The sequence below is a fragment of the Aptenodytes patagonicus genome, chromosome 3, assembly GCF_965638725.1.
Source record: "Aptenodytes patagonicus chromosome 3, bAptPat1.pri.cur, whole genome shotgun sequence".
Taxonomy (NCBI): domain Eukaryota; kingdom Metazoa; phylum Chordata; class Aves; order Sphenisciformes; family Spheniscidae; genus Aptenodytes; species Aptenodytes patagonicus.
In genome coordinates this window covers 73,892,807-73,918,172 of record NC_134951.1, presented here as the reverse complement: position 1 = coordinate 73,918,172, position 25,366 = coordinate 73,892,807, and the positions used below count along the sequence as shown (strand labels likewise).

Genomic DNA, 25,366 nt, shown 5'->3' with positions numbered 1-25,366 from the left:
ATGCGGTGTTCCAAGATAAGGCGAGCACTTGCTAATTCGAGTCCACAAGCAGGAAACGTGATACATCCATTTCCTTTCAGGCAAACAACACAGTTCCCTGGCAGCACAAAAGCATTGCTTCTTCTGCTAAATCTCAAACGTTCAGAAACCCATTGCTCCTCTGTGGACATACCATTCTATATTTGTTATTTGGATGTTATGGATAGAAACAGTACTTATTCTCCAATCACATGGCCACCAAAGTTTTGGGGTAAGGATTTTGTTTCTTTTTCTAGAATATCGTTAAAGTAGATGCTGAGATTCACTGGCGATTGCCTTAAAAAATACATCTAGATACTTTCAAGCCTCATGTTGGAAGCAAAAAGTAATGAATAGATGTGTATTTCTTGCAGTGCAAAAGATTGTTTTCCAAATGTTTCTTTGACAAAGTTTTATCATGGTTTTAAACTAATCAAGACAGCGGGAACTGCCAGGGCAGAATTGATTGTTTGACAAAGTTCATTACCGAAGTCAGTTGAAAAGGTGTCTATTGACTCCAGCATGTTTCAGCTCAGGTAGATATTCTCAATCGTTTAATGGATGTACCTACACGGCAGACATGATCTGTTTCATCTTCTGATGAAAAAGAGATAGTAAAAACTAAACGTGTTGCAACCTTTGGAATAAACTCTTACTCCTCCAGAATGAAAAATTATTTGTAATTTGTTTTGGTGCCTCATGATCAGATTTTCCTTACTTTTTCCTCAATGTATATTTTGATTATTATCCATTAAGACTGTTTTCTTTCACCCAAACATGGGAACGGTTCATTAACTGAAATGTATAGAGTGTGAGGTGGAAGTATATGTTATACTGAAATTCATTCAAGGTAATTAGATTCAGTGACTTGATCCTAAAGGATTCTGTGGAACAGCTGTGGAGAACCTTTCCCTCCAAAAAGCTCTATTGCTTGCTATGCTTAACATTAACATGTATTAGCATTTAACATTAGAGTGAATCGTATGATCTGGTTTTGTCTATTACATTATTGCTATTGAGCAATGACCCCTCCAAGAACGTGTGCACTATCTAAAACTAAAAAATAATATGCATTAGCAAAATAGGACTTCTGTTGCATAGAAGTGCCCTGGAAAAAGAGTGGAAAATAACTATACAAGAAGATTTAAAGAAGTTCCTTCATTTCCTTAGCATAAGAAACAAGAATCTGTCGAATGCCATCCACATTTCCTGCAGTGACACATATATTTTCCTACTGGGATACCATCTATCCAGTGAGCAACTCACTTCATTTTTGTGTCTTGGGCTAAAGAGTAGGATAATGACACTAGATGTCTTTGAGAAATACTTACAGATTAACTGAGGAAAACATACTGTTATTACTGTTTCAGAGTCTCTTGTTGTCTGGAGGTTGTCTGCTGGAGTCTGAAGAATAACTATCATTTTTGTAGAGTGGAACTACATGTAATTCTAAAATGGCTCTTTCAGAACAAAAATGAAAGTGCTTTCATCAACATGTACTTCAAGAATCCTTGTGTAAAAGGTGCTTCCCCTTGTTACTGCAGATTTGCTTTTATTCTGAGGTAAATTATTGCTTCACTGTCATGGAAACACACAAAAACCAGCAAAGTTATATGAAACTCTAAGGATTCATTAACCATACTGCTCAGACTGTGGGCAAGGTGTTCTCCATCTTCATGAAGAGTCAAAAAAAGTACCTAAGAAGTGAACGTTTAAATTTCACAGCATATTGCATGTGGCTGGTCCTGCTGGTACTGCTGTTACTCTGTTGTTCCATTTAAGGTACTTCTCCAGGTGTGCCAAGCCCCAGTCTTTCAATATCAAGAGCTGCATTTGGCAACACAGAGCAGGACATGCATGAGCCGTCTTATTGCTGAAAGGGCCAGCATCTCCTTTCGCCAGTATTGCCCACCTGGCTTACCAGGGACTGATCTGTACCCAGCCCTGATCACCTCCCATTTGCTTATGCTCTGACAGCAGGTGAACCTGACAGCTTGGGTTTTTGTGAGCTTGCACGGTCCTGGGAAGGGAAGATGCCTCTTAGGTATTTCTTATTTTTCTGATAGATTTTATAAGAGTTAATAGCATTTCCTCTTCCTTTCCTGGAGGTATATCATATGCGGTAGACTAAGGAGGGCCACTATATTGTCTGTGTCAGAAGACAACGACTGACACAAACTCACTGTGAGAAAACTCCACTTAAAATGATAGAAGTGTATTTTCTGACATCCTTGGAGATACATGACCTGAGGTAAAAATAAAACTACACATAATAGATAAAATAAAATGGAGTTCTTTATTAAATGAGAATGCAGTACTTCAAACTGTGATTTTTCAGGATATGGCTTACAGGCTGTTTCACTGTCTTTCTAAGCCACCCACCACGTAGTGCTGTGAGTGTGAATACATTACCAAGATGCAGATCCTTTTCCATGCATGTGTGACTTCTCAGCAGCTCCCATGGACTCGGCTAAAAGTGTGAACTTCAACATGTGTGCAAAGGTTTGCTGAGAGGGACTAACTTTTCGAGAAAAAAATAAATGCTGTAAAAATTGTTAAAGCAACTATTCATAATGATATTTAATCTCTTACAATTTTATAAACCATCTATTGTCTAACAGCCGGTTCCCTACTCTGGAAAATATACAGGCATCCTGTTTTCTAAAGCTGTCCAGTTCCTAATGGTAACTTCACACAATAGCATCTTAAAAGTGACTCTAAAAATTTTAAAACAATGAACAAACTAAACTGTCCTCTGCTTGTTTATGTGTGAGCACATATAAATCTTTTTACAGCTGCTCCAGGCTAGTGGAAGTGGGCATGAATAAAGCTGCGTAGATAAAAACAAGATATACACACCTTGGTATAAGTCATGCTGTGTGAATTGCCTAAGCAGTTGCAATCCTGTCTCTCTATATTAATGCAAAGACCTTAACTAATACTAATATATAAAAATAAAATGAGGACACTTTTTTGCAAGCTCGGTGTAGAGTCAGTGACAGCCTGGACAGTCGATAACATGCTTAGCTGCAGATCTTGCAGAAATTCTTTTTTTGACTTAAGTCTTCACCATTGTCATTCTGCAGTATTTTTGAATTACTAAATTATGCAGCAGAGTAAAACAGAAGAAGCAAAACAGTAGTTTTGCTGGCCTAAAATCAATTCTGCTGGAAAAAAATTAAGGAATATTAACCTCCTCTTCTGGTTTAAATTCATGGGTTTCATGATAGAGCTTCTGGCCCTGTCAGCAAATATCCTTTATGTAATGTGTCACAAGCACAAAATTGGGATTCCGATTCTCGCTTTGCTAGAGCTATTCCCTACTACAGACATTGTGCAGAGTCTTTGTAGACATATGTGCCTGTTTCAGACAAGTTGTCTGAGCTACTGCAAGGATGCAGGAGCTCATCTCTTTCAGGTGCCAGCTTCTATGAAGCTATGTAACCTCTGGTCACCCTACTTTGCAGTGGGAATCCACAGTATGGTACTTTGGCAGAGGTAGGAAAAGAAGCACTTAAAGCCAGCCTCTGCTGAACTCCGGCACTGTTGGTATCCCATGGGACTGTAGACAGAGAATCTGGATTATTTTTTTAATTGGTAGTTTCAAAAGGAGGTTTGGCAATAGCTGAGTGAGAAATTCAGGGTTTGGTACCCATCCATCAACCACTAATCTCATTTTTTACTGTTTTAATATAGTCTTTATTGAGTTCATTTTGATTTGTAAGTTAACAGCGGGAGCAAAGATGTTTCCATTTTAACCAGGAGTGCATTTCTTGTAATTCCTAAAAGCATTTTCAGTCGCACACAATTAAATACAATAAATGGCTTTGAGACGATCCTATTTCTCCAGTGCAGATAGTAATATACTTTCAGATCAGGAAATTTAATTTAAATAGTACATTTGATCAATATGACAGCAGCAGAGAGAAAAAGTGTAAGCAGATATTAATCAACATAAACTTAGATCCCTAGACTATCCTTCAGTCTAGTTTTACTCAAGTATCTATTTAAAAATGCAACATTACAATTTAATACCTTAAAAACATTAAGGACGATTTTTCTTTTCTTGAATCGGAATCCAGGGTGTTATTTGTCCAGTGTCTGGAAACAATGCCATATATCAGCTGGCTTCCAACATTTTAAGATTGCGAACTGCCTGGCACTAATACTTTAAGCATTATCACTTGACTTTATAAGCTACAAATGCACTCACGGTTTAAATATAATGTCAATTTTTGCCTTGTCTCTCCCTCAACCCATTGGTCTTCTCCTCATTAAAATGTCTGTTTGCTTGAAAGAAGTCAGACTATATATTCTGCTGGAAAAGATGGTCATTAGGGATGTCTGACACTGTGTTGTGGTATCATGTCACTGGTGTAGCAATAATGTTGGCTAAAGACTTTGTGTCATTCTCTTTATGAACTGAAATACTACTTGTGAAGGGCAGCACTGACACGAACAGTAACACAGCTGTCAAACACAGGAAAGTCCAACCTAGACAGCCATGGGACCCGATTTCTCTTGCGGGATCCTTCATGGGTGGTAGCCATGGCAGGGTAGAAGCAACAGCAGCAAATCCAGTCCAGTTCTTTGCAGGTGAGAAAAGAAGCATTTGGCTACCTGTGTGGTGACCAGATTAAGCCTGTTGGCTTCCACTCTGATGACTGTGTCAGCGCATTTCCAGCATACCCACTGGTCATCTCTCCTCATTCCCTTTGCTCCTCTTCACACACTTTGTACCCTTCCAGTCTAACTTTAGCAGTAGCAAATAAAGACTCCGGGAGCTGCCTCAGCTGTCCTGCTGGAGGTGTGGATACACAAAAGCTACAGTTTGGAGTAAGCTGTGGAGCACTTGACAGCAGATGTGGCAGTGGTAGCTTCTACCAGGCTACTACTCTTCCTAGTTTGATGGCTGGAAAAGACCAGCATAACCCAGAGTACCCCAGAGGGCCTTTATCCTGGTAGACTAAGCAGGGGACTTCATTAAGCTGAAGATGCAATTCCTTTGCTGACAGATAGGAGGAAGAGAAGGCGTGACATAGAGACACTTATAGATGCTTTACACCACTGGAGATTTTTTTCTTAGTAGAGAAAACCTTCAGGGTGGAAGTGGAACAAAGTAGGAAGAAAACACGACAAAATTAGAGCCTTGGATTCAGGTACAGTATCAGCCTCAAGGATATGTTTCCTGAATTGCTATTTTTCTTCTTCTCTTCCATTGCCTTTTCTCCCTTTTCAAAATTTCATGCTGGTATTTTAATTCATGCCAATCGGCCAAAATAGAGCAAGGTGATTGAAGACACTACATCAGCTGGAATTTTTTCTTGCAGTTGGTCTCATTTTTGCCACTTCTCTGTGTTTTGGAAAACCCCAGTGATTTTAAAAGTGCAATACTTGGCAGCATATGACACATCATAAGGAGCTCATAGCACAAGGAATAAACGTCTTCACAGGAGGTATAACCTCTTTCTGCAGAGTCTTTGGGTTAGATCACTGATGCCTGCAAAAGTTTGGAAATGGGACATGAACAAGTGAGCTTCTTTCTTTTGAAATCACTCTGCTGGAGTCAGACAACTTCAGACTTTACAGGCTCCTGTTGTTGGAAGCAGCCCCAATGGGAGAACAGAGAGATGGAGAGGCAAAATGCTTTCTTCCAACCTCATGATGCAGTCCTGCTCTAGTGTTTTAGGGAATAATTCCTTCCAGTGCTTATCCAAAGTAGTAGGACATTGTTCTCTTCAGAAAACAGAGACTAAAAATGAGGATAGAGCCTTTTAGTGAGCAAATATGCGTATTGCCATGACCGAAAACACCACACTGTATTTTTGATGACTAAGTAAGCAGTTCTCCATTCACAGTACTACTGGGGACAATAAATGAAAATTGTATTCCAGTGATGACTGAGTTTGTCAATTTTGAATTTCTTTAACCTCATTGCCTTTTTGCATTTAATTAAAATGATATATAAACAATAGATAAAATTACCCAATACAAATAAAAATTAAAAGCAAGCCAAATTCATCAATACATGGTGAGTGAGAGGGAAAGGAGCAGAATGGTCCCAGGAAATGTTATCAGAGGAAGGGATGATGCATATTGATTTGAAGTCAAACATATCTGAAAGAATATATCTGAGTTCTTTGGTCAGGAGCCTGTACTAATACTAATATATAACAATATATAAAAATATATAAAATGCAGTCTTCACACTGAATCTGCATCTCCCCATCTGGCATACACTGACTACGTCTACAGCGACAACTTTCCTGCTCAGACTTCCCAGAGTGCTTTCTCATGCACTACCTTAACAAGTCTGTTTGCTTAACAGTTGAATTTCAGAGTCTGGCTTCTGGCTCATCAGGGGTACTGATCCATCACTCAGGACTTGCAACTCAGGGCTTTACCTCATGGCGCGTGATATTAAAGGACTCAAATCATTGAGCAGACCTCTGTCCCCGTCACGATGGAGTTAATATGAGAGCCAATTGTACGTGAACAAACCCTCCTTCCAGCTCCCCACTTATCTTTTCCAATCAAAGAAATGGCTCATACTTCCAGGTTTGTTATTATAGATTTTCTACAGCTAGTTCTATATTGCTTTCCTAACCTTCCACTTTCTGACTAATATTTTCTCCTTTACTTATTCAAGCTGGAGCCTTTAAAAAAAGCAAAAGTTGTACATCTCCAAAGCTACTTTTCCATACCCTTAAGACCTCTAATAACAAAAAGCTGCTTGTCTTTCATTCCCATTTCACAGCCAAGTGTATCTACTCATGGTAGAAAAAGAGCTTGTTTTGAAGAGCCAAAAGCCCTCACTGATTGGTTCTAGTATATGTCAGTGGCATGTGAATTTGGACAACCTAATATAAAAGTAGTCTAACATATAAAACAATAAATAGGAAGGAGGGATGAATTTCCTAGTTTAGTCAGAAAGCTTTAAGAATTCACTGCATGAAATGGCTAGGAAAACTGATAGAAAAATATAGCCTTGGAGACTTTTTTCCTGTTTCTTACCCCAGAAGATATTGATCAGATGGACTAATTAAAGCATTATTCCTCTAAAATATGTGCAAAATGTTGTCTGCACTAGAAATTTCTAGTTGTGTGTGACTGCATAATATAAGGTATAGTGCTGAAAGAAGTAGAGTATGCTTATACCTCTTTGTGTCAGTCTGGTATGGACAGACCATGACCTTGGGGCTGCAGATTTCCCCAATTCTATCAAATAATGCACCCACAAGCACACCTGGCTTAGTGGCTGTGTAGCTGTGTTGAGTAAAGGCAATGGTGACATAAAGCCTACTCCCACTCCTCCCACAAGAAACCTGCGAACACCGCACAAAATTCTTACCAACTTCAAAATGTGTTCAGACTGCTGAGGTAGGGATCCTAACATGGAGTAAAATACATTGATTCTTCCCAAATTCACTGAGAAACTAGAATTGTTTTATTTTCCTATGGTCAACTTGAACTTAGAGCAGGCTGGATCCCCCAAAAGACATTCGTGGAAATAAGCATACTGGGAGGCAGATTTTTAGTTGGGTTTCTGGAAGATAAGACAGATGGTTCCTCCACGTTTCAGGTCCCTGTTTGAAAAATAGAGGAAACTTCCCTGTGCTGCTTCGTAGGAAAGTTGTCAAGAGAAAGACAATGAGGTAAAATGTGACACAGAATCAGACAGAAAGCCGGTTCTGGTTTTGCAAATGCTTCCTGTAAACACACTGAGTGTTTTCAAGTACATTTATCTGAGGAGCAGATGTACAACACGTATAAAATATGATACAGTTAAACAACACTATGAAAGACAATGAGATCTTTATGGTAAGGTTATATCCTTGAAATGTTTCCCTTCTTACTACCAGTCTTAAATCTAGTGTACCTACAAGTTCTCCCTCCTGCTCCTCAGTGAAATCTTACATGATGCCATAAATTTAATAGTGAAGCCATATTTCCAAATTACTTAACCAAAGAGTTCACTTGAATAAGTAACTTTTTTCATATTGATGAAGAATAATTGCAATGCATCTGCATGGTGAATTAGCAGAAATCAGGACTATGAAAATCCTATACAGCTCAGCGGAGTTTTTAGGACAGGGACCAGTTTTGGTTTTGTCTGTTACAAATGCCACCCACTGAGACCTCAGACAGACCCTGAGAACATAGTACACAGGCAAAAACAAGTAACGGCAACACCAGTAAAACTCCGCTTCACCTATATAGGAACTGAGACAGACTTTTTTTTTACCTCTTGGGGAGGCCTGTAGGGTTGTGCATCCTCCCAGGCCCAGCAACATCCGAGTAACTTTTGCTGCATAGTTTCCGGAGCAACAGAGATTTCCCCTGACTAATGGCAATCTCTTTTTTCCCCTTCAGACGAGATACTGATCCACACGAAAATCCTGTAACAGAGATGTAGAAAATGTCACATAACTAAATCACTTCTCAAGTGCTCAAGCAGTCAGAAGCTGATTTAAGTATTCCACATAATTTTGATAATGATCATGCTAGAGGACTGCTGGGGCAAGGGAGACCCACACATACCACCTTTCCGCTGCCTGAACCTGTTAAGATCTCTATGAGGAAGAGGGTTATTGTCCTATCTACCAGGTCAAGGTCACCAGAAGATCTTCCCGTTTCCAGCTCCTCTGACCACAGTGTGAGCTGACTTGGGATGTGTCACAAGGCAGCAGCAGAGCAGCCTGGGCCAGTGACTCAAACAGGACACAGCTTTCACATAAATAGTGCTAATACTGAGAGAAATGGCAAAAAGGGTGTGGGTCTAACTGAAGAAAGATAAAAAATAGCATGTGATGGTGAGGCATTAGCAAAGGCAGCAACTGTGTTTGAACATCAGCCCTTCAGTGGCAACATGACAGCAGTGAATCTCATTCCTCTGTAACACTCAGGGTCTCTGGCTCCTCCTCTGAAGTCCTCCAGAAATATTCTTATACCAAACAAGAAATAAATCTATGACTTGTGATGTAATTAAAAAGGAAAGCATTGCTCATCTTCCCCCTCTCAGCTTCAGGATATACCATGTCTCTGTTCCCCCTCATCTGTGTTTGAGAAGGGCTGATTTGTATGCAGCTTTTCAGTTGAACTTCTTATGCACGTGGCAGTACTGTTTGCTGGAGCAGCTGTGTCTGCGTGCATCATCATCTTCCAGTATGGCTACAGAGAGCCTGAAGCAGCCAGGCAAGAGATGCTGCACTGCACCTTCTAATGCTACTTATGCTGGTGCCAAACTATTGTAGGAAGCCAGCACTTCCTCTGTGCTCCATCAGGGACAGGAGTCAAGGTCATATGTCAAACCTAAATATACTCTGCCCATGCTGATTTCTCCAGGAGACAGAACTGTGTCTTAGCCTTACGCTGTGTTTTATTTTCCAGCTAGCTTTTGGAGGTACCATTTTGTATCAACTACTAGACTACTATTGTTTTGTATAAACCCTATGTAAAAATTTATCAGATAAATCATATATTGTCTTCTCAAGGGGCAGAATGATCAAACTATTCCAAATTTAATATGATTATGCTTATTTTGCTATCAGTTAAGTAAAAGATTTGACAAGCACGTGAAAGTTATCATTTCCATTACTGAAGCAAAGGGGATTATATCATTAGTCAGACCTTACATTTAGGAAGATAATATGTAAATCCATTCCAAGATCTTATGTGCAGGCCTGTCAGAGAGATAAAAGTAGATATTAATGAGGGACCTATTTTTTTCCTCGCCCTTATTCTGGCAAGCCCAAAGAAAAGTGTATTGCTGTAGTTGGATGAAAGCAACAGACTATGTCATGAAGAGAAGAGACCAGTCTTACTCTTGCACGCTGTCTATTCAGAGCACGATTTCTTCCTTGTATATCAATTATTCTTTTAAAGTGAGTCTGTCATCCTCAGGCTGTGTTTTGTTGCATCCTAATTACTGCTTCTTTCCTGCTTCCCGCCCCCCCCCATACACCATTGATTTATCAAATGCTTAACCATCTTTAGCAGGAAGGACACAGATCTGAGGTAGTAGAAGGAAGTGGGAAAGTTTCTTCAGAGTATTATTTAAACATTAATCAAACACACAGCGCATACACATTTTGGCAATTACACCTTCTGCATTGACTGAGTATGTGGTGCTGCTCGTTGTCACATGAGCTGCCAGAAGCATCGTTATTTATCCACCAAATACAGAAATCTCGTCTTTAGGAAATGAAGTATATTTCTTCTTCCAAGCACCACACCAGTGAATGTGTTGGCATGTGAATGTGTCACATAATAAAAGGAGCTTAGTGCTGTGTTTTCTCCCCAAGACAAACCCCCTGTAGCTGCATGTTCAACTGCTAGAGCCTAGCAGGATTCATATTGAGATGAGTTAGTCTCAGAACATTGTGGGTGCAATGGTTCTGCCTCAGTTCTTCTTGTAGAACCTGTTGAAGGAAAATGCTCTGTATTTATACACAACTTCCCATTTTACCATTGTAATTCATTTAACTAGGAGTCAAAAATCTTCGTGAGCCAAATGAGTGGCTGTGAGTGGTGCCATCTCCCTTATACAGAAGATTAATCTGAAGCACGGAGATGGAATGAGATGTCCACAATCACAAAAGAAGAGCACAAAGTAAAATCAAGACTCAAGACTCACCCTTTTGTCTTTGTAAGATTATCTTCATTTCATAACCCTATCCTTTTGTCTGGAAAAAAAAAGAAAATCAGAAAAGACTATCAATAACATTTAGCACAGACAACTTCATTTTTTCCTGCTTTTCAAGGTAGAAGCTTCACTTCCTATACAAACTTAATAAAAGGTACTTATTCAGATTTTGAAACCTACTGTATAGTAGTTAAGTTTGTACCAAGCAATCCTAAGTTATTCTCCTAACATAATTTATTCCCCTTCTACTTGAGGAGATAGAAAAGAGTCTCACGTGAGTTTGATTTTCATGTATTGAAAATGGGACAATAGTAACTTAAGATTTATCTGTTAAATAACCTCAGCCAAAACTCCATCAACAATACAAATATATACAGCACTGTTGTGAAATAATGTCTAGGAAATTTTCAGCAAAATAGTTGGGGGAGGAAAAAATAGTCGGTTCAATGCAATGTAGAAACTTCTTCGGGCTCTGACACATGCTTGCTGAAGCAAACAGCCAGGGCAGTTTCTGCTTCTCAGCAGAGGCCTCTGCCTTGCTTCTCTGGCATCTTATTTGCAGAAGAAAATTAATTCCCTGTTTCAGGCATTTGAATTCACAAGCCAGCATCTTAACACATGCTTATGGCATATTTGACCATTTAACTGACATCTGTTAATTTTAAACCCTTTACTTTAAAAATTTATGTTATATTGATGCCATTTCTCAGTTATCCAGGGTAATGGAAGGATGAGCCAACTAAGCAGACATGCGGCTTCTGTGGAAGGTGCATAAGTTACACAGGCAGAGTGTAAATGAAGAAGGAGACCGTTGATGGCTCTGTTGATTGAGAAGTGCAGGAATCTCTAGGCAAGTAGGACCTGGACCAGCCTGGTGCAAACACAGCCTCCTAGACACCACTGGCTCCTGTGGGACAAGCACCAATGTGCCACTTCACACTGAGTCTCCAGCCTGGATCATCTGTCCTGGGTCATCAAGAGTTGACTAATACTCCAGATCAGTAATCACCTCACTTAGAAATTATACCGGCATTTATCAGCTTGTGGTTGCACAGATTCTTGTGAGTACTACTTAATTAGGTCTCCTAGCCCACACTGAAATAGGTATTTATAGACATATTTGGTACAAGAGAAATCTCTGAAACTCATTGATGGTCACACAGGAAGTACTGGGAGAAAGAAAGCTCCAATTTCTGAACTGCAGATAACTAATTGAAGAGTACAGTACTACCACATATGAACATACTTCTGTATTCTCAAAATGTTCACTATTATACCTGTTCGCTGAGGAAGATAAATGTAGCAGGAGATTTTTGCATTACGGGATGTAGCTCAGGTATTACTGCAGTGAAAAAAATAGGAAAATCTGATCTAAATACAGATCCCTCTTCCTGCTCCTTGAATACTTGTTTATTGGATATTTAGATCAGTATTGAGTGAAGATCACAGACAGCTCCTCTTCCTCCCATTCTTCAACTTTGCACAACTTTCTTAATTGTCACCTGAAGAAGGCCCTAGTTTTAGCAATCTCAAAAAATAATGAGACTATAAATAGAACACTAAACACTATTTTCATTGATGGCTATTTTTGAACAAGCAATACACAAGTTAGACCTGTCAGCAGAATACTCTGTGGCAGTATTTCAAAGGCAGTATATTTCTGAGTGAGAAGAAACTGTTTCTGAGAAACTTTACGGTTTTGGGCCCCAGTAGATTTCCTTCAGCTTCTGCCAAGACACTATGTTGTACATATCTATTTCATTCATTTTGTCTACGTAATACAGGATGTACATTTAAAATGGAGAGTAAGAGGGATGGAACTGGGAAGGGGATATTGCTCCTCTCCTGGGAAGCAGCTGAGCAGGTTGCAGGGGGAGAGGGAGAGAGATTGCACAGCTAAGAGCAAGGAGCAGAAACAAGGTCCTGCCTCCCAGGTGACGGAAAGAGACACTTGAGACCCAGAGGCAAATGTGCAGAGGTTGCAGCACTTCTGAAAAGCACTGGATTGACAACCAGTTTATAGGATGTACTGGACAGACTGAAATGCAGTCTTTATTTCTAGTATACCTAGTATCTCAAGGTACTCAGAGTGTGCCTTGTCACTCCGAGTTTTCTCTCTTTTAAAATATTCTGCTTTATATTCTGATGAAACTTGGACCTCCAGTATAAATACTTCTTGGCATTTTGTGGGTTCGTTCTCACAGTAAGGACAAGCTCCGCCTGAAGCTGTGTCTGGGTCAGGCAGGCTCTTCTCAGACCACAGACAACAGAATTGCCGTGGTGGGACTGAGGATGATTTCAATGTATTCCTTACCCTACAGTCTTCCCAGTCACCTGAAAACCCTGTGCTTTGTCCTAACCCTGGATGTCTTCTGTTTTCTTAAATGTAACATATGTACTTTGGTATTTCCTCCTTAATGTTAAGAAATTTAGGAAATCCTACTTAATTTTAAGATTTCGCTCCAGTCACTCATGCTCTGTTCATATAGGAAATTATTTTATTCTTAGGCTCTGTAAAATAATCTTATCAATTAAGTAATAACTATTGCACTGCAGAAAATTGTGATTTACTATTTGATTTAGGTTCATGCAGAGGCCATATAGCTTAGGCCTGTGCTCTGGTTTTGTGAGGTTGGCAAGAATGCCTCGCCAGAGGATTGTTTGCTGCACATGCGGAAAAGATCAAAATTGTATTACTGTCTTTGTAATGCATTAGGAATCATAATGAAACCACGCGGTAACAAAGTTTCTATCTCTGTCTGCATAAAGGAATCTTTGCTTTGTTTTATAAAGTTATGCCAAAGGCATTAAATTAAGCATGCTGACATCTCTATCTTAGATGTTTCCTTCTGATTATTACAATTACTCTTTATTTATCATTCCAGTAAAAATCAACTGCCAGTAATATCAAGGGAACCTCATTAACTCTGAGTTGGTTTGTGGGCTATTGAGATGGCATATTCCACTCTTCTGGCTTTTTATCACAACAAATTATGGTATTAGTAGACAAAGCAAATGTACTCTGGTGCATGGAGATCATTCTGGACATCACTGTGGATGGCGAGAAATACGAATTTAAGAACAGACTTAGCCTCGTGCTTCTCCATCAGCACAGATATTTGCACAAAGCCACAAAATTCTACAAGCTTTGCTTCACTAAGCTTCTGAACATTTTTGCTGTGCCTCAGTCTACCTTATTTTCAAAGCCTCTACAAAATGCTAGTCCTAAGTGTTTATGGCAATGTAATTCAGAGTTTTTCTGAGTTTTGAGGTACTGTTAACGTCTCTGTAATCTTTCATTGGAATGTTTCTTGTTAGCTTTTTCTGACACCCTATTTTATTAGAATTAAGGTGTTTTATGAATTGTTTAGATTTTCAGCATAAATTTCCAGCAGAGGGCAATCTTGTTCCTAGGTAGGTTGCTCGTCTGTGAAGTTAACCCTCTAGTAAACAGCCGTCCCCTCTGCATTTCAAACGGAGAATTAATCCAAGGGCACAGACTGCATTTTTTTTCCTTGTCATTTACTTAATAATTTTTCAGATGCCTCTGGACCCTATTTGCTTACCTGATCGAAGAAATTCTTAGCAGCTGCACAAAATAACGTCAGTATGGACCTTGAGCTGTCATCTGTCCTACCTTCTTTTTTCAAGACAAGATTAACTATATTACAACAACTCTTGACTGATACTGGTTTTTACAGTCTTTAATGGGCGCAGATGCACCACCTACCTGGACTATCTATTCTAGTTCTTACCTGTCCTCACAAATAGAAACACATTTTTTAATTTCCTTTTCTCTATTTTAAACCCAGTGCTTTTTATTTTATCTGCAGTGGACATAAAAAACCGTTTAGTTATTAGGTGAAATGGGAGAATTACTCTCTGTTACTGAAGAAAAGAATCTTGCACTAGCACAGGCTGAATAAAACATCCCTCTAGCAAGCTGTGTCTGAATGCAGAGCACTGACATTTCTGACAGCCTAACTATCTTACTTATTTTGTTTTTTAGTTCTCGTGTCCTGCACAGTCTGCTTTTCTTTCACCTTTTTTCCCCACAGATTCTGTTTTCCAGATGCCACCATCCTCGTCTGTTTGTTTTCTGGATGTCACAACCACCTGAACCATCTTGTGCTGTAGCCTGTCACTCACTCTTTCCACAAGAGTCTTGTGTGACCTTTCCTAAACTGGTAATATCAACAGCTGGTTGATATTACACAGCAACTGATTTGCCCACCCAACTGAATCATGGACTGCCTACAAATGATTAATGAGAGGCTGTTTGCTAATACGATTAGTGGCAAAAATCGGGAAGATAGTAATGTCAACGCTTGTCAGATACAGAGAAATTGCTTCTTTAAACTCAGCATGACAACAGCAGCACCGGATTTGGCTACTGATACCAGCCCCAGCTTTAAACTATGTTTTCTTGGAGTTGGTAGAGCCGGCATAAAATTTCAAGTAGTTCAAATCACTTCAAACCTTCTGTGGTGGGAAAAAGTGGTGGCTCTTTGGGCCCAGGATATTCTTCCTTTCCGAACTTGCTGCCTGGGGTGCGTGAGGAGGACTAGCTGCAGCCTGTCCGGTTTAGCGATTTGCTACAGCTATAGGAAGATGCTATGAATTTGATCAAACTTTGATGGACCCTGGCTGCTCCTGTCTGGTTTTGCACAAATGAGGCTATGTTATGAATATCCGCTGTCGACTTACATGAACCTCACTTGAAATCTGAGACACTGAGACTCCTGTAAAACAGTATCTGAACCATTCTTACTAGTTGGTTTACTAGATTTGTCATTTGTAAATGCAATTCATGCTTTAATACACTAGCTGGTGCTCTACGCTAAGCTGTGCAATATTCAGGTATGAATTTCCATACTGGTTTGTATGGGTTTTATACCAGCTTTTGTCACTGAGCTTTCATTTCGGGAAAAAATATAGGGTGAGACAGAGGCTGAGCTGGATTTCTCTATGTCTGAGATCAAACCCTCTACCAGTTGTCAAGGCTTTTCAGCTTTGGGACAAGGCAATGTGTGTGTGTGCAAGCGTGCGTGCATGTACGGGGAGGAATGCTTACTTACTTGGACAGGTTTTGAGTCACTGGCGTAGGACATGGCATAAAGCAAAGAGACCTCACAAAAATGTGAGAAGGAAAGAATTAAAATGGAAATAAATTTACAATTCTAGAATTTGGATGGAAATTATAAAAATGGCTCTTTTCGACTATGCAACATGGTGCTATGTTCTGATACTTCTCATTGCTAATACAGCTGAAATCATTGTACATTCCGCATACAAGCTTGCTAGAGCCCACATGGAATAAAGTTTACATGTCAGGTGTGCAATACTTCATGCTAGTTTTGGCAGGTGGAAGAAAAGAAAAATGGGAAAATTACTCTCAGTTGCTGAAGTAAATGAACAGAGCCTTGCTCTAATGTAATGTGAGTAAAACATCTCTATAGCAAGCTGAGTTTGAATGCTGAACAATGCCATTCTTGACCGACAAGCTACCTTACCACTTCTAATAACTTTAAGATAAAACTACTTAATTATTTCTCTTTTAATAAAGCAACAACAAAAAATTAACAGCTCCAAAACATAAAGAAGATTGTAATATTTGAAAGTCACCCACTAGAAATCAAATCAAATGTGTAGGTATCATCTCACCCTATGGGTGTTTTCTGCCTCCTTGTGCTTAGCAATAGCATGAACAGAACAGATGCTTGGAAAGGTAACAGGTTCTTTATTAGCTTTATTAGCTATTATTGGCAAAGATGCAGTTCATGCAGTTCAAATTCAAGTCATGTGTGCACAGCCTGACTAAAAGACGCTTCTCCATTTCTCTTTCCTTTGTATTCAGTACTTTGTCCCCTCTTCCCCCGCCCTGTCCTGGTTCTTGCTCTGAGATGCTCTCATTGAAGCTGCTACTTACATGATTTTGAAAGCTATTACTGTCCCTTCATATACTTGACCAGCTGAAAAGTTTACAAATGTATATATTTGTGAGCATGGGGCAAGGAAGATCTTGTGCCCACCTTAACTTTACATACCTTGGGGAATTTATAATAAGGCTACAGGAAAGATGCAAGTCCCAAGGATTTCCTGAGTTCAGGGAGCAAAATGCTGTTCCAGCCCGTCACAGAGCTGAGGGCAAGAGGGAGATTCCTTGGGAAAACTGTTGCATTTTAGTGGAACAAAATCCAGAGGGAAATTTAAATGAATCCTCAACGCAAACGTGTTTTTAATTCAAAGTGATGTCTTGCTATCTGATGTGGTCCCATGCACATGAAAGGAAAATGAAAGCCTTGCAGAAATAAGAGATTGACCTGAGTATGTCTGCAAAGATCCTGCTAAGCTCCATGATAGAGGCAGGATCCTCCATCACAAAAAGCAAATCTATTTTATGAAGAGTTTGATTGATCCAGGGACTGACAAGTCTAGGTAGGGACTGTGTTGCTGATTTTTTGTGAAGTATACCCCAAGGTGATGAAGGAGGGAATGTAGTCCACTTCTCAGAAGACTTACAGATTGGTATAAGCCCCCTTTGGTTGGCCTTGCTACTGATGTCCAGGCTGGATGGAAGGAACTTGTTTCAGGGCCATAACTGGGAAAAGCACCTTATCAGCCAGTCTATCATCTTTGTTAATAACATGTCCAAATTTCTCCTGTGTGGATTCTATAGAGTGTTAAGGACTTGCTAGAGGCTATCAACTTGATAGGATATATACTAACACTTTATATATACAGTTCATGGAAAGTTATAAAGGCCTTAAAGAAAGCTGCAACAAGCAAGAAAAAGCTTTGCAGAGCAGAGGCAATAATCCCCTGTACAAACCTGTAGCACTGCATTTGCTTAACACTGCATGCAGAAATCAGAGAGGTGGGAATAGAGAGACTTGAGAAGGAATTGCCTGATCTGGATAGGTGTTGGGCTGATAGACACATGCTGGCTTGGTATTCAGATCTGGGGGTAACATCCAGAAGTCGTGGGTGTTACTGTGGGTTCTGAACCTCCAACTTTTTTGACATGGACACATTGGAAGTACCATAGATAAGAAAGGTAATGTAGCTAAGATATTCAGTTGCAGTCAGAGCAGCCTGGGAAACATACAGATCAAAACACATTTAGGGGACCAGCACCTGGGGAGTTATTATTATTGTCAGCATCCCTACTTTATCCCCAAATTTATTTATTTTTTTTCCTTAAAAGCAGAGGACAGAATGATATGCACAGGTCTCGGGAAACCAAAAGATATTATAATGGCTCCTTGGGAGACACTTTGTGTCAGTATTGCTCTGACTCTCCTGAAAGGCTAGTTCTGCCCCGGCACTGCCCAGATTAAGGAAGAGAAAAACAACTCTGTGAAAGCCAGCTGTTCCCCTCAAAATCCCAGGTGCAGCAAGTCCCACTCTGCCTTTGATCTTTTTCTCTGTTTGGTAGTATTTTCTCCAATGTACCTCAGGGCTGTGATCACTGGACATTCTAACAAGGAAATCAATGGGGATAGATTTACAATTCTTCAGCGTAAGTTTTTAGAACTGAATTACATTTTGGTGAAATTCATCCTCTATAGGGAGTCAACAAAAAGCAAGTTTGGCCTATTAGTGTGACCCACAGTTCCCACTGAAGTCGGAGGAGTCCGGGAATAGAAAGAATAAAGTGTCTGTAACCAATGGGTCTAGTGATATTTCTATAATAAGAACCAGAAGGATTAAATGTAGGTCCAAATGGAAATGAGAGCATTTGGGGTACTAGATGGCAACTGCAATAGTCAGTGTAAACACAGCTGAGTTTCCCCAGGGAATAATTTTACCCTCTATTTTTACATTCATATATAGAGGTAGAAAAAGAAAAGAATCAAATAAGTTAAAGAAAATGAAGACATTCTCCAAAGGGATAATTGTTTGTGCTGTACCTCCAGCACAGGGGAACAGCACGTGGGAAGGACTGAAGAGCTGCACTCGATACTTTTGTCAATTCCCTCATCTGCTGTTAACAGTGTGAAATGCTGATTTGATTGTGCAGGTGGTGAAAATTATGGCTAGAGGGATGCAGGGACAAATCCTCACCACAGTGCATGGCAACCCCAGAGCCAGGTACACTTGTGTGGCTTGCTGTGCTTCTGCTTACACTCAAGCCCTGCAGAGATCCCCTTCTCCTCCTCCCTGCTGGAGCTGAGAGCCCCAACAGGAGCAGGGAGATCAGGTGGCAGCACAGAGCCCTGTGCCTGGGGGATCCCTTGGCAGTCTCAAAATAGAGTAACATAACTAGCATTCCAGCTGAGGTACAAGAGAAATCAGCCTAAGAAAGAATTAGTTCTTGCTCCACTTTCTGTAGCCACGCAGGGACAGCAGTAGGGGTACTCAGACTGCAGCTCTAGTGCTTGGGAAGTGCTGTCTTTAGGACACTGCCTGGGATTTAGTCAAGTGGAGGTGGCCAAGTCCTGGCTCTCCCTTCCCACCTTCGGGAGTATGAGTAGGAACTTTCAGTAACAGAATGTATTAAATCCATTAAAATGGCATAATGGGCTATTCCTGACCAAAAGGGAGACAATAAGGCCTGCTGTGCCTCTGGAGATGTTTTACAAAGGGCAGAATCATGATGAGTTTGTCAGAAGGCTGCTTATGGTGACGGAGCTCTGATCTGCAGCCAGGAGTTGCAGCGCAGGATGCTGCCTGTGGGTTCTTGCAAAAAGCAGACCAGACAATAACCCTTTGACTTTAGCGTGCCCAGTCAAGAGTTTCTTAGTTGTAAAAACGAGGGCTTAAAGAAAAATTATATTTTAGGGTCAAGACTAGTCCGCCTCTGAACAAAAGGACAACAAAGCATTCCCAAAAGGGAGCAGTGCTCTGCAACAATATCCCATGCTTTATCCTCTCCAGTCTTTGCTTTATTTTCCCATTTGAAAAGGATAATGGTTAGAAGCCTGTCTGAAAGCTGAGGTTACAGGCAAGCAACAGTAGGATTGTATAGCCATTTAAAATATCAGCGGCTTAATTAGAGCTTAAATTTTCTGGGCCTCATGGAACTTCAAGTCTATCCTGAAAAATGTAAGGTGAATAAACTTGGGTAGGAGATTCATGGTGATGTCAGTAATTCATTATAATGTTGGTCCTGTCTAGAACCGCACTTGCAAAGGCATGTAGGGTGAATATACTGCCCCTCTGAGAGGGTTTGATGGGCAGCAGCAAGGGCTGGGTTCAAATTTAATGCTGCTTGAAGCCCCCACCCAGAAACCCACAAAAATTTTTTGCTAAATTTTCTGGTGCTCAAGGAGCTAATTTTCCCCAGCTGCAAGTATGAATCACATAGCTAACAATTTTTCACTGAAGGGAGAAAAGTAAGAAGGTAGATAAGGAAGGTAATAATAACTATTTCTTAAAGTGCAATTATACCAGTAATCATTTACATCTCCCCTGCTGGAAGGAAAGCAAACGTTTGCTTTCCCCCTCCTGCAGTGACCCGCCCTAAGTTTAATCCTTGCTAGACACCGAGGCCTGACTTAAGCAAAGGTATCTGTCAGTGCATACTGGGGTGCCTCTGCCTGCAAGCCGGTCCTGCTGGCCGTGCCTGGCACCTCTCCTCTCCCTCCGCTGCGTGCCAGCTGCTCTCCATAGCTGTCCCTCGGGCCACTCGCTCTCTTTCCCTCTCCAGCACCTGCTTTGGCTAATTCCCACAGCTCTGACTCGGTGTCATTATTTTGGGTTCTGGAAACGACTGTTTGTGCAGCACCATAAATTGAGGGGAAACTCTTTAACAGCTGTTACCTTGCAAGAAAATTTTGAACCTAGTCTCATCTTGCCCTTTTTGGGCTCTAACGTCTGTATCCCAGTCCTGGAGTTACTACCTTCTGTTACAGTGATCAGCCAGGCACAGTGTTAGCTGGCCTGTGCTTCTGTATGCTATAGAAGTTCCTCACCTTTTTCTATCTAATGAATACAATTTCCTTTTTAACAGAAATGCTTCACAAACATGATAACATGGCACAGACAGAATAAACATGTTTCAAGCTGTCCCATGGCTCTTTTTCACTTATTCCCACTTTGCTTCACCAGTAATCAACACAGTGTTCCTTCTTGTTTGAGATCCAATCCCTTCTTGAATTTTGAGGGCATCTATAAAGGTTTTGCATTCATTTCAGGCCTTATCCGGGATTACAAATGTATCTCTGAACCTTTTAGAACAGCAATAAAGCTGGTGCTCCTTTGCAAAAGTAAGTGAAGTTTTCTGAAGTAACTGTCCTATTCTTAGAAATATAGAAAGAAAAAATCTTATTCCTCCACACTGTGAAACCATGTGGGGGAGAAAACAATCCTAGCCATGCCCTTTTTTGTTTTCAGATCTCTTAAATCTTGAAAGCATTTATAAAAGAGCTAGAAATTTACTTTTCTTAATGGCAGATTAATGCATCTTTAAATTGGGCATTGGGGATGGGAAATATTCAAGAGACTTAGTGTTACTAATGGTTATCTCTGACCATAATCATTTAGGATATAGTAATTTACATTAATTACTATGAGGATTTAAAGTATCTGTTACTCAGCAGTAAAAGGCTGGGATGTGTACTCATGTTGTAATAAATACAAGGCTTGCTCCATTAAGAACATGGCAGAAGTTACATCACCGTTGTAATAGGTGAGTCTGCAAACACGTACACATAGAACATAAACGTCTATAAACAGAATGACAAGTCTGCATAAATCCACACCTCATATTGCCCACAGAAACAAATGCTTGGCAGTTTTATAACACACCTTGGGGATGGTGCATGGCTGATTCTGGGAGAGACTAAAGACTTTTCCCTTGCATTGGTACAGAAACTGGTATTAAATGCACACTACTTTCTGGATGTTGTTGAATTATGCAAATTAAAGAAAAAACACTGTATAGAGAGAGCAATCTGAACTGCTGTGTTTGTGTTGTAAAGTTCACGTATTACATACAAAGATCTCAGGGTTTGTTCATCTTTTAAGGAGGCTGCCATCTTAAATTCATTTTCTGGCAGGAAAATCCGTCAGAGTTAATGAAATAACTTTGCTGTGTATTTTTGCTGTATTTCAGAGCAGATAACAATAGCCTTCACAGTGTCCATGGTGGTTGGACTGGTGATTGGAGGGATCATCTGGGCGTTGTTCACTTGCTTGTCCCGTCGCAGAGCTAGTGCCCACATTTCCCAGGGGAGCTCCTCAGCCTTCGGCCGTCGGTCCAGACCCTCCTCCCATGGCCACACTACCGGGAGGACTGGATTTTACCGCAACAGCAGCTGCGAACGTCGGAGCAACCTCAGCCTGGCCAGCCTCACCTTCCAGCGGCAAACCTCCTTGGAGCAAGCCAACTCTTTCCCCAGGAAGTCAAGCTTCCGCGCATCCACCTTCCACCCTTTCCTGCAATGTCCTCCCCTCCCCGTGGAGACAAACAGTCAGCTGATCACCCTCACTCCCACAAATACCACCACAACCCTTGTGGGAAGCACCACCAACAGCTTAAGTCGACCCGAATTCCACTGGTCTAACAACAGCCTCCGCATCTGCCACTCCACACAAACCCCCCCTCCTGCCTATGAAACCATCATAAAAGCTTTCCCAGACTCCTGAGCTAGGTCCTTGCTGCAAACACGCACGTGCATTTTAGGATGAACTTCAATCATCTCAACAATTTTCTGTGCGTGATGAAGATCTCTGAGAAGTCTCGGGTTGCCGTTGCGGAGGGGACATACATTGCCAAGAGGCGGGTAGCGGCGATTTCTTAGAGCGCAATATCCCACTGTCCAAGGGATCACTTGTCTTTGCACTGCTGGCTCTAATTTACTGCTCTGCCATATGCTTGCATATTTATAGTGTTGTATCTTTAATTATAACCATTATATCTTTACTTTAGAGGAAAGAAAATGCCGCCACATAAAAAACAGATCATTTCTTGAAGAAACAGATCATGTTAGGGATTACTGATATACACATTTCTGCAAATTTCACTATTCTGTTTCTTTTTTTAAAAAAAAAAAAGTCTGGTTCTATGTATTTTCCCAAGGACATTAAATTTTCAGAGAATACCTCCCATTACTGAGCTTCTTCCTATAACCACAGAACAGCTTCTGTCTGAGGAACCTTAGACTTTGTAGAGTATTTAATGTCACACTCCTGGCTGTGGTCATAGGCATCCTGTTCTGCTGATTGTAGAGGATCTTAAAAGACTCCATGTTAGGGTTGCTTATATATAATTCCCCACAACGTGGGAAAAATATTGAAGTATATGAAGCTTCATGCAGAGAGAAGTTTCGAACAACATACTAAATGCATGGTAACAATTATAAAGAATTTTCTGTCTGCAGCCAGGAGAACAGGTAGTCACATTTTAATACCCAGTAAGGCTGTATGGGAGCAGAACTCCTCATGTTTCATTTTTCTAGTTCTGGTTATCAAGATAAGCAGCACGAATGACAACTATTTTTTTAATTAAGTTTCCTGTTTTGCTATGGGATTACTCATTTCCTTATTTCAAATTGTTTTTCTCAAATTGTACCAACGTTTCATTCTTCCTGGCAAATTATTCACTGAAATCTTGTCTTTCACTGAAGCAAGAGTTTAGACATCTATGGCTGAATACTGGGATTGTAAAATTAGGTGGAATATGAAGATAAATATGGAATATTTAGTTGAGATTAACATATATTCTTGACTCTTATACATGTATCATGTCAAGCTAACCCCTGGCTTAGTAAAGACTAATTGCGCTGGCGTGAGAGAAGTCCAGGATTTGGAAATAGCACAGACAAATGGGGCCTGATTTAAGTCTTATTGTATCAGTTTCCTGTTAAATATTTCATGTTCAAATAAAGGGTAAAGAATTTCCACAAGTAGCGGAGCAGTCCTACTCCTCACTTACAAATAAGCCTGCTGTTCCTAAAAGGGCTGGGCAACCACCAGCCGCAGGACTCCTGATCCTGAGGGGGCTGGTCCTGTGCTTCTGTAGAGAGAAGAAGCCCTCATCTGTCTTCTGGGAGGGACAAAGATTCAGCAGCCTTTGAGAACGGGCAAAATGCTTCAAATCTTACTTTCCAGGCTTTTGGAGACTGGCAGCATGCGTCCCTTCGCCGAGCTCAGCATCCCTCAGGAAACACTGGTATTGATCTCTGAACTGCAATCTTCCAGCCCAATATCACCCCATTTGCAAATATTACTCCAAACATTGAGCTTACAAGCGTTACTTACTGTAAACCACAAGTATTCCTTATTGTAAAGGCAAATTACTTTGCATGTATTTACTGACTGGCTTTCATTGTTTTATTTTTAGTGTGCAACATCTTCCTTTCTGGAGAGATATATGTCATTGCTAGAAGAACAACCATTTACAAAGTTTACATTTCACACACTATAGGTTCTAGTATACCAAGGACTGGCTGAAAAGACTGCAAAACTGCATTTGGCTGGTCGCAGGCTACGGACTTAAAACAATAGTCCTCTGGAGAAAGTAAGTTGTGTTATTTCATTCATTAATAATATTTTTTTCATTTAGAGTCTTACTGAGTCTGGTGAACTTTATTGCATGCACACATGCGTTCACAGTGTCCTAGCTCTAGAATAGGTGATGCTACCTATTCTAACGTGCCTACAAAAAGCAGAATTCAAGCCTGCTCGCTTTGCTTATTGAGTTTGGTGGACTGTTTGAAGAGATAACTTGGCCTACAGTGTGTACCCAGCTGGCCAAAACTGCTTGTTCCTTGAGAGTGAAATCATTCTAGATGAGTAAATTTTTACTCCTGGATTGTAAATGCACATTACATTACAGTAGAACTTTCCACAGCATATTATTACTTGTATTACACTATGTTTAGTAAACAATGTAGAAAGGGAAGCTTAAATGTACTGTATTTTTTTCCTCCTGAAATCTGGATCGGATATCAAAACACTTTTTTATGTCCCCTGGATTAGGGAGATTAAAAACACAGATTGTTTGGTGCATAATCAGTATGGCTGTCAGATACCTAACTACTGGTTTAAACAATGTCTGAAATTAATGTTTTGCAAGCACTCTGGAAGCTTCAGAATGTGAAATAAAGTTAGATGTTATAATCTCGAGCTCATGTTTCTCCTTAAACATGTTGATGTCTATAACAGATACTTTAAAGGGAAGTGTATCATCTTTAATTATGCGAGCTGATCTAGCTGGAAGTGTAAATGAGGACTTGATCCTTCCTCTGCTCCTGTGAGGAGACACTCCAAAGCTGAAGATGTTACATGAAGTCAGCATCAGAATTTGCCATATGACACCACCTTCCAAGGATTACAAGTGAGAACGTCTCTCACAAATAACAGTGCTTACAGATTTTTAAATCCGCTGGTTTCCAAGTACTTGGACTTCAATCCACAAAGTGTTTGACCAAATGCTTGCTTTAAACACATGGGCAGTCACTATAAGGTTCATGCTTAAATGGACTCATGCACATTTTATTGCATTAGGACCAAAGCACATTGCACAGGATCAACCCCCGATTCGGGATTCAGGAATCATCAGGTGTTTGATATGCAAAAGATTATACTTGCCCATTGTAATGGTCTGTTCTAGTCTTTTATTTCAATTTAAAATACTGGGAAGAAGAGATGGATTAAAAAAATATATATTACTGCAGATTTCAAGATTTTGAAGCATTCACAAGCAATAAATTAAGCTTCACAATAATTTTGCATGTAATACATTTTCACAGTGAG

The 25,366-nt window shown here is 40.3% G+C and overlaps 1 protein-coding gene across 1 annotated transcript; it reads left to right on the top strand.

Annotated features, from left to right (window-relative positions):
- Positions 1–24,736, top strand: MYCT1 (MYC target 1). The gene is made up of 2 exons (XM_076333835.1): positions 1–250; positions 21,723–24,736. The coding sequence occupies exons 1-2, from the start codon at positions 1–3 to the stop codon at positions 22,253–22,255; spliced, it is 783 nt and encodes a 260-aa protein (XP_076189950.1). The 3' UTR covers positions 22,256–24,736.
- The last annotated feature ends 630 nt before the right edge of the window (positions 24,737–25,366 follow it).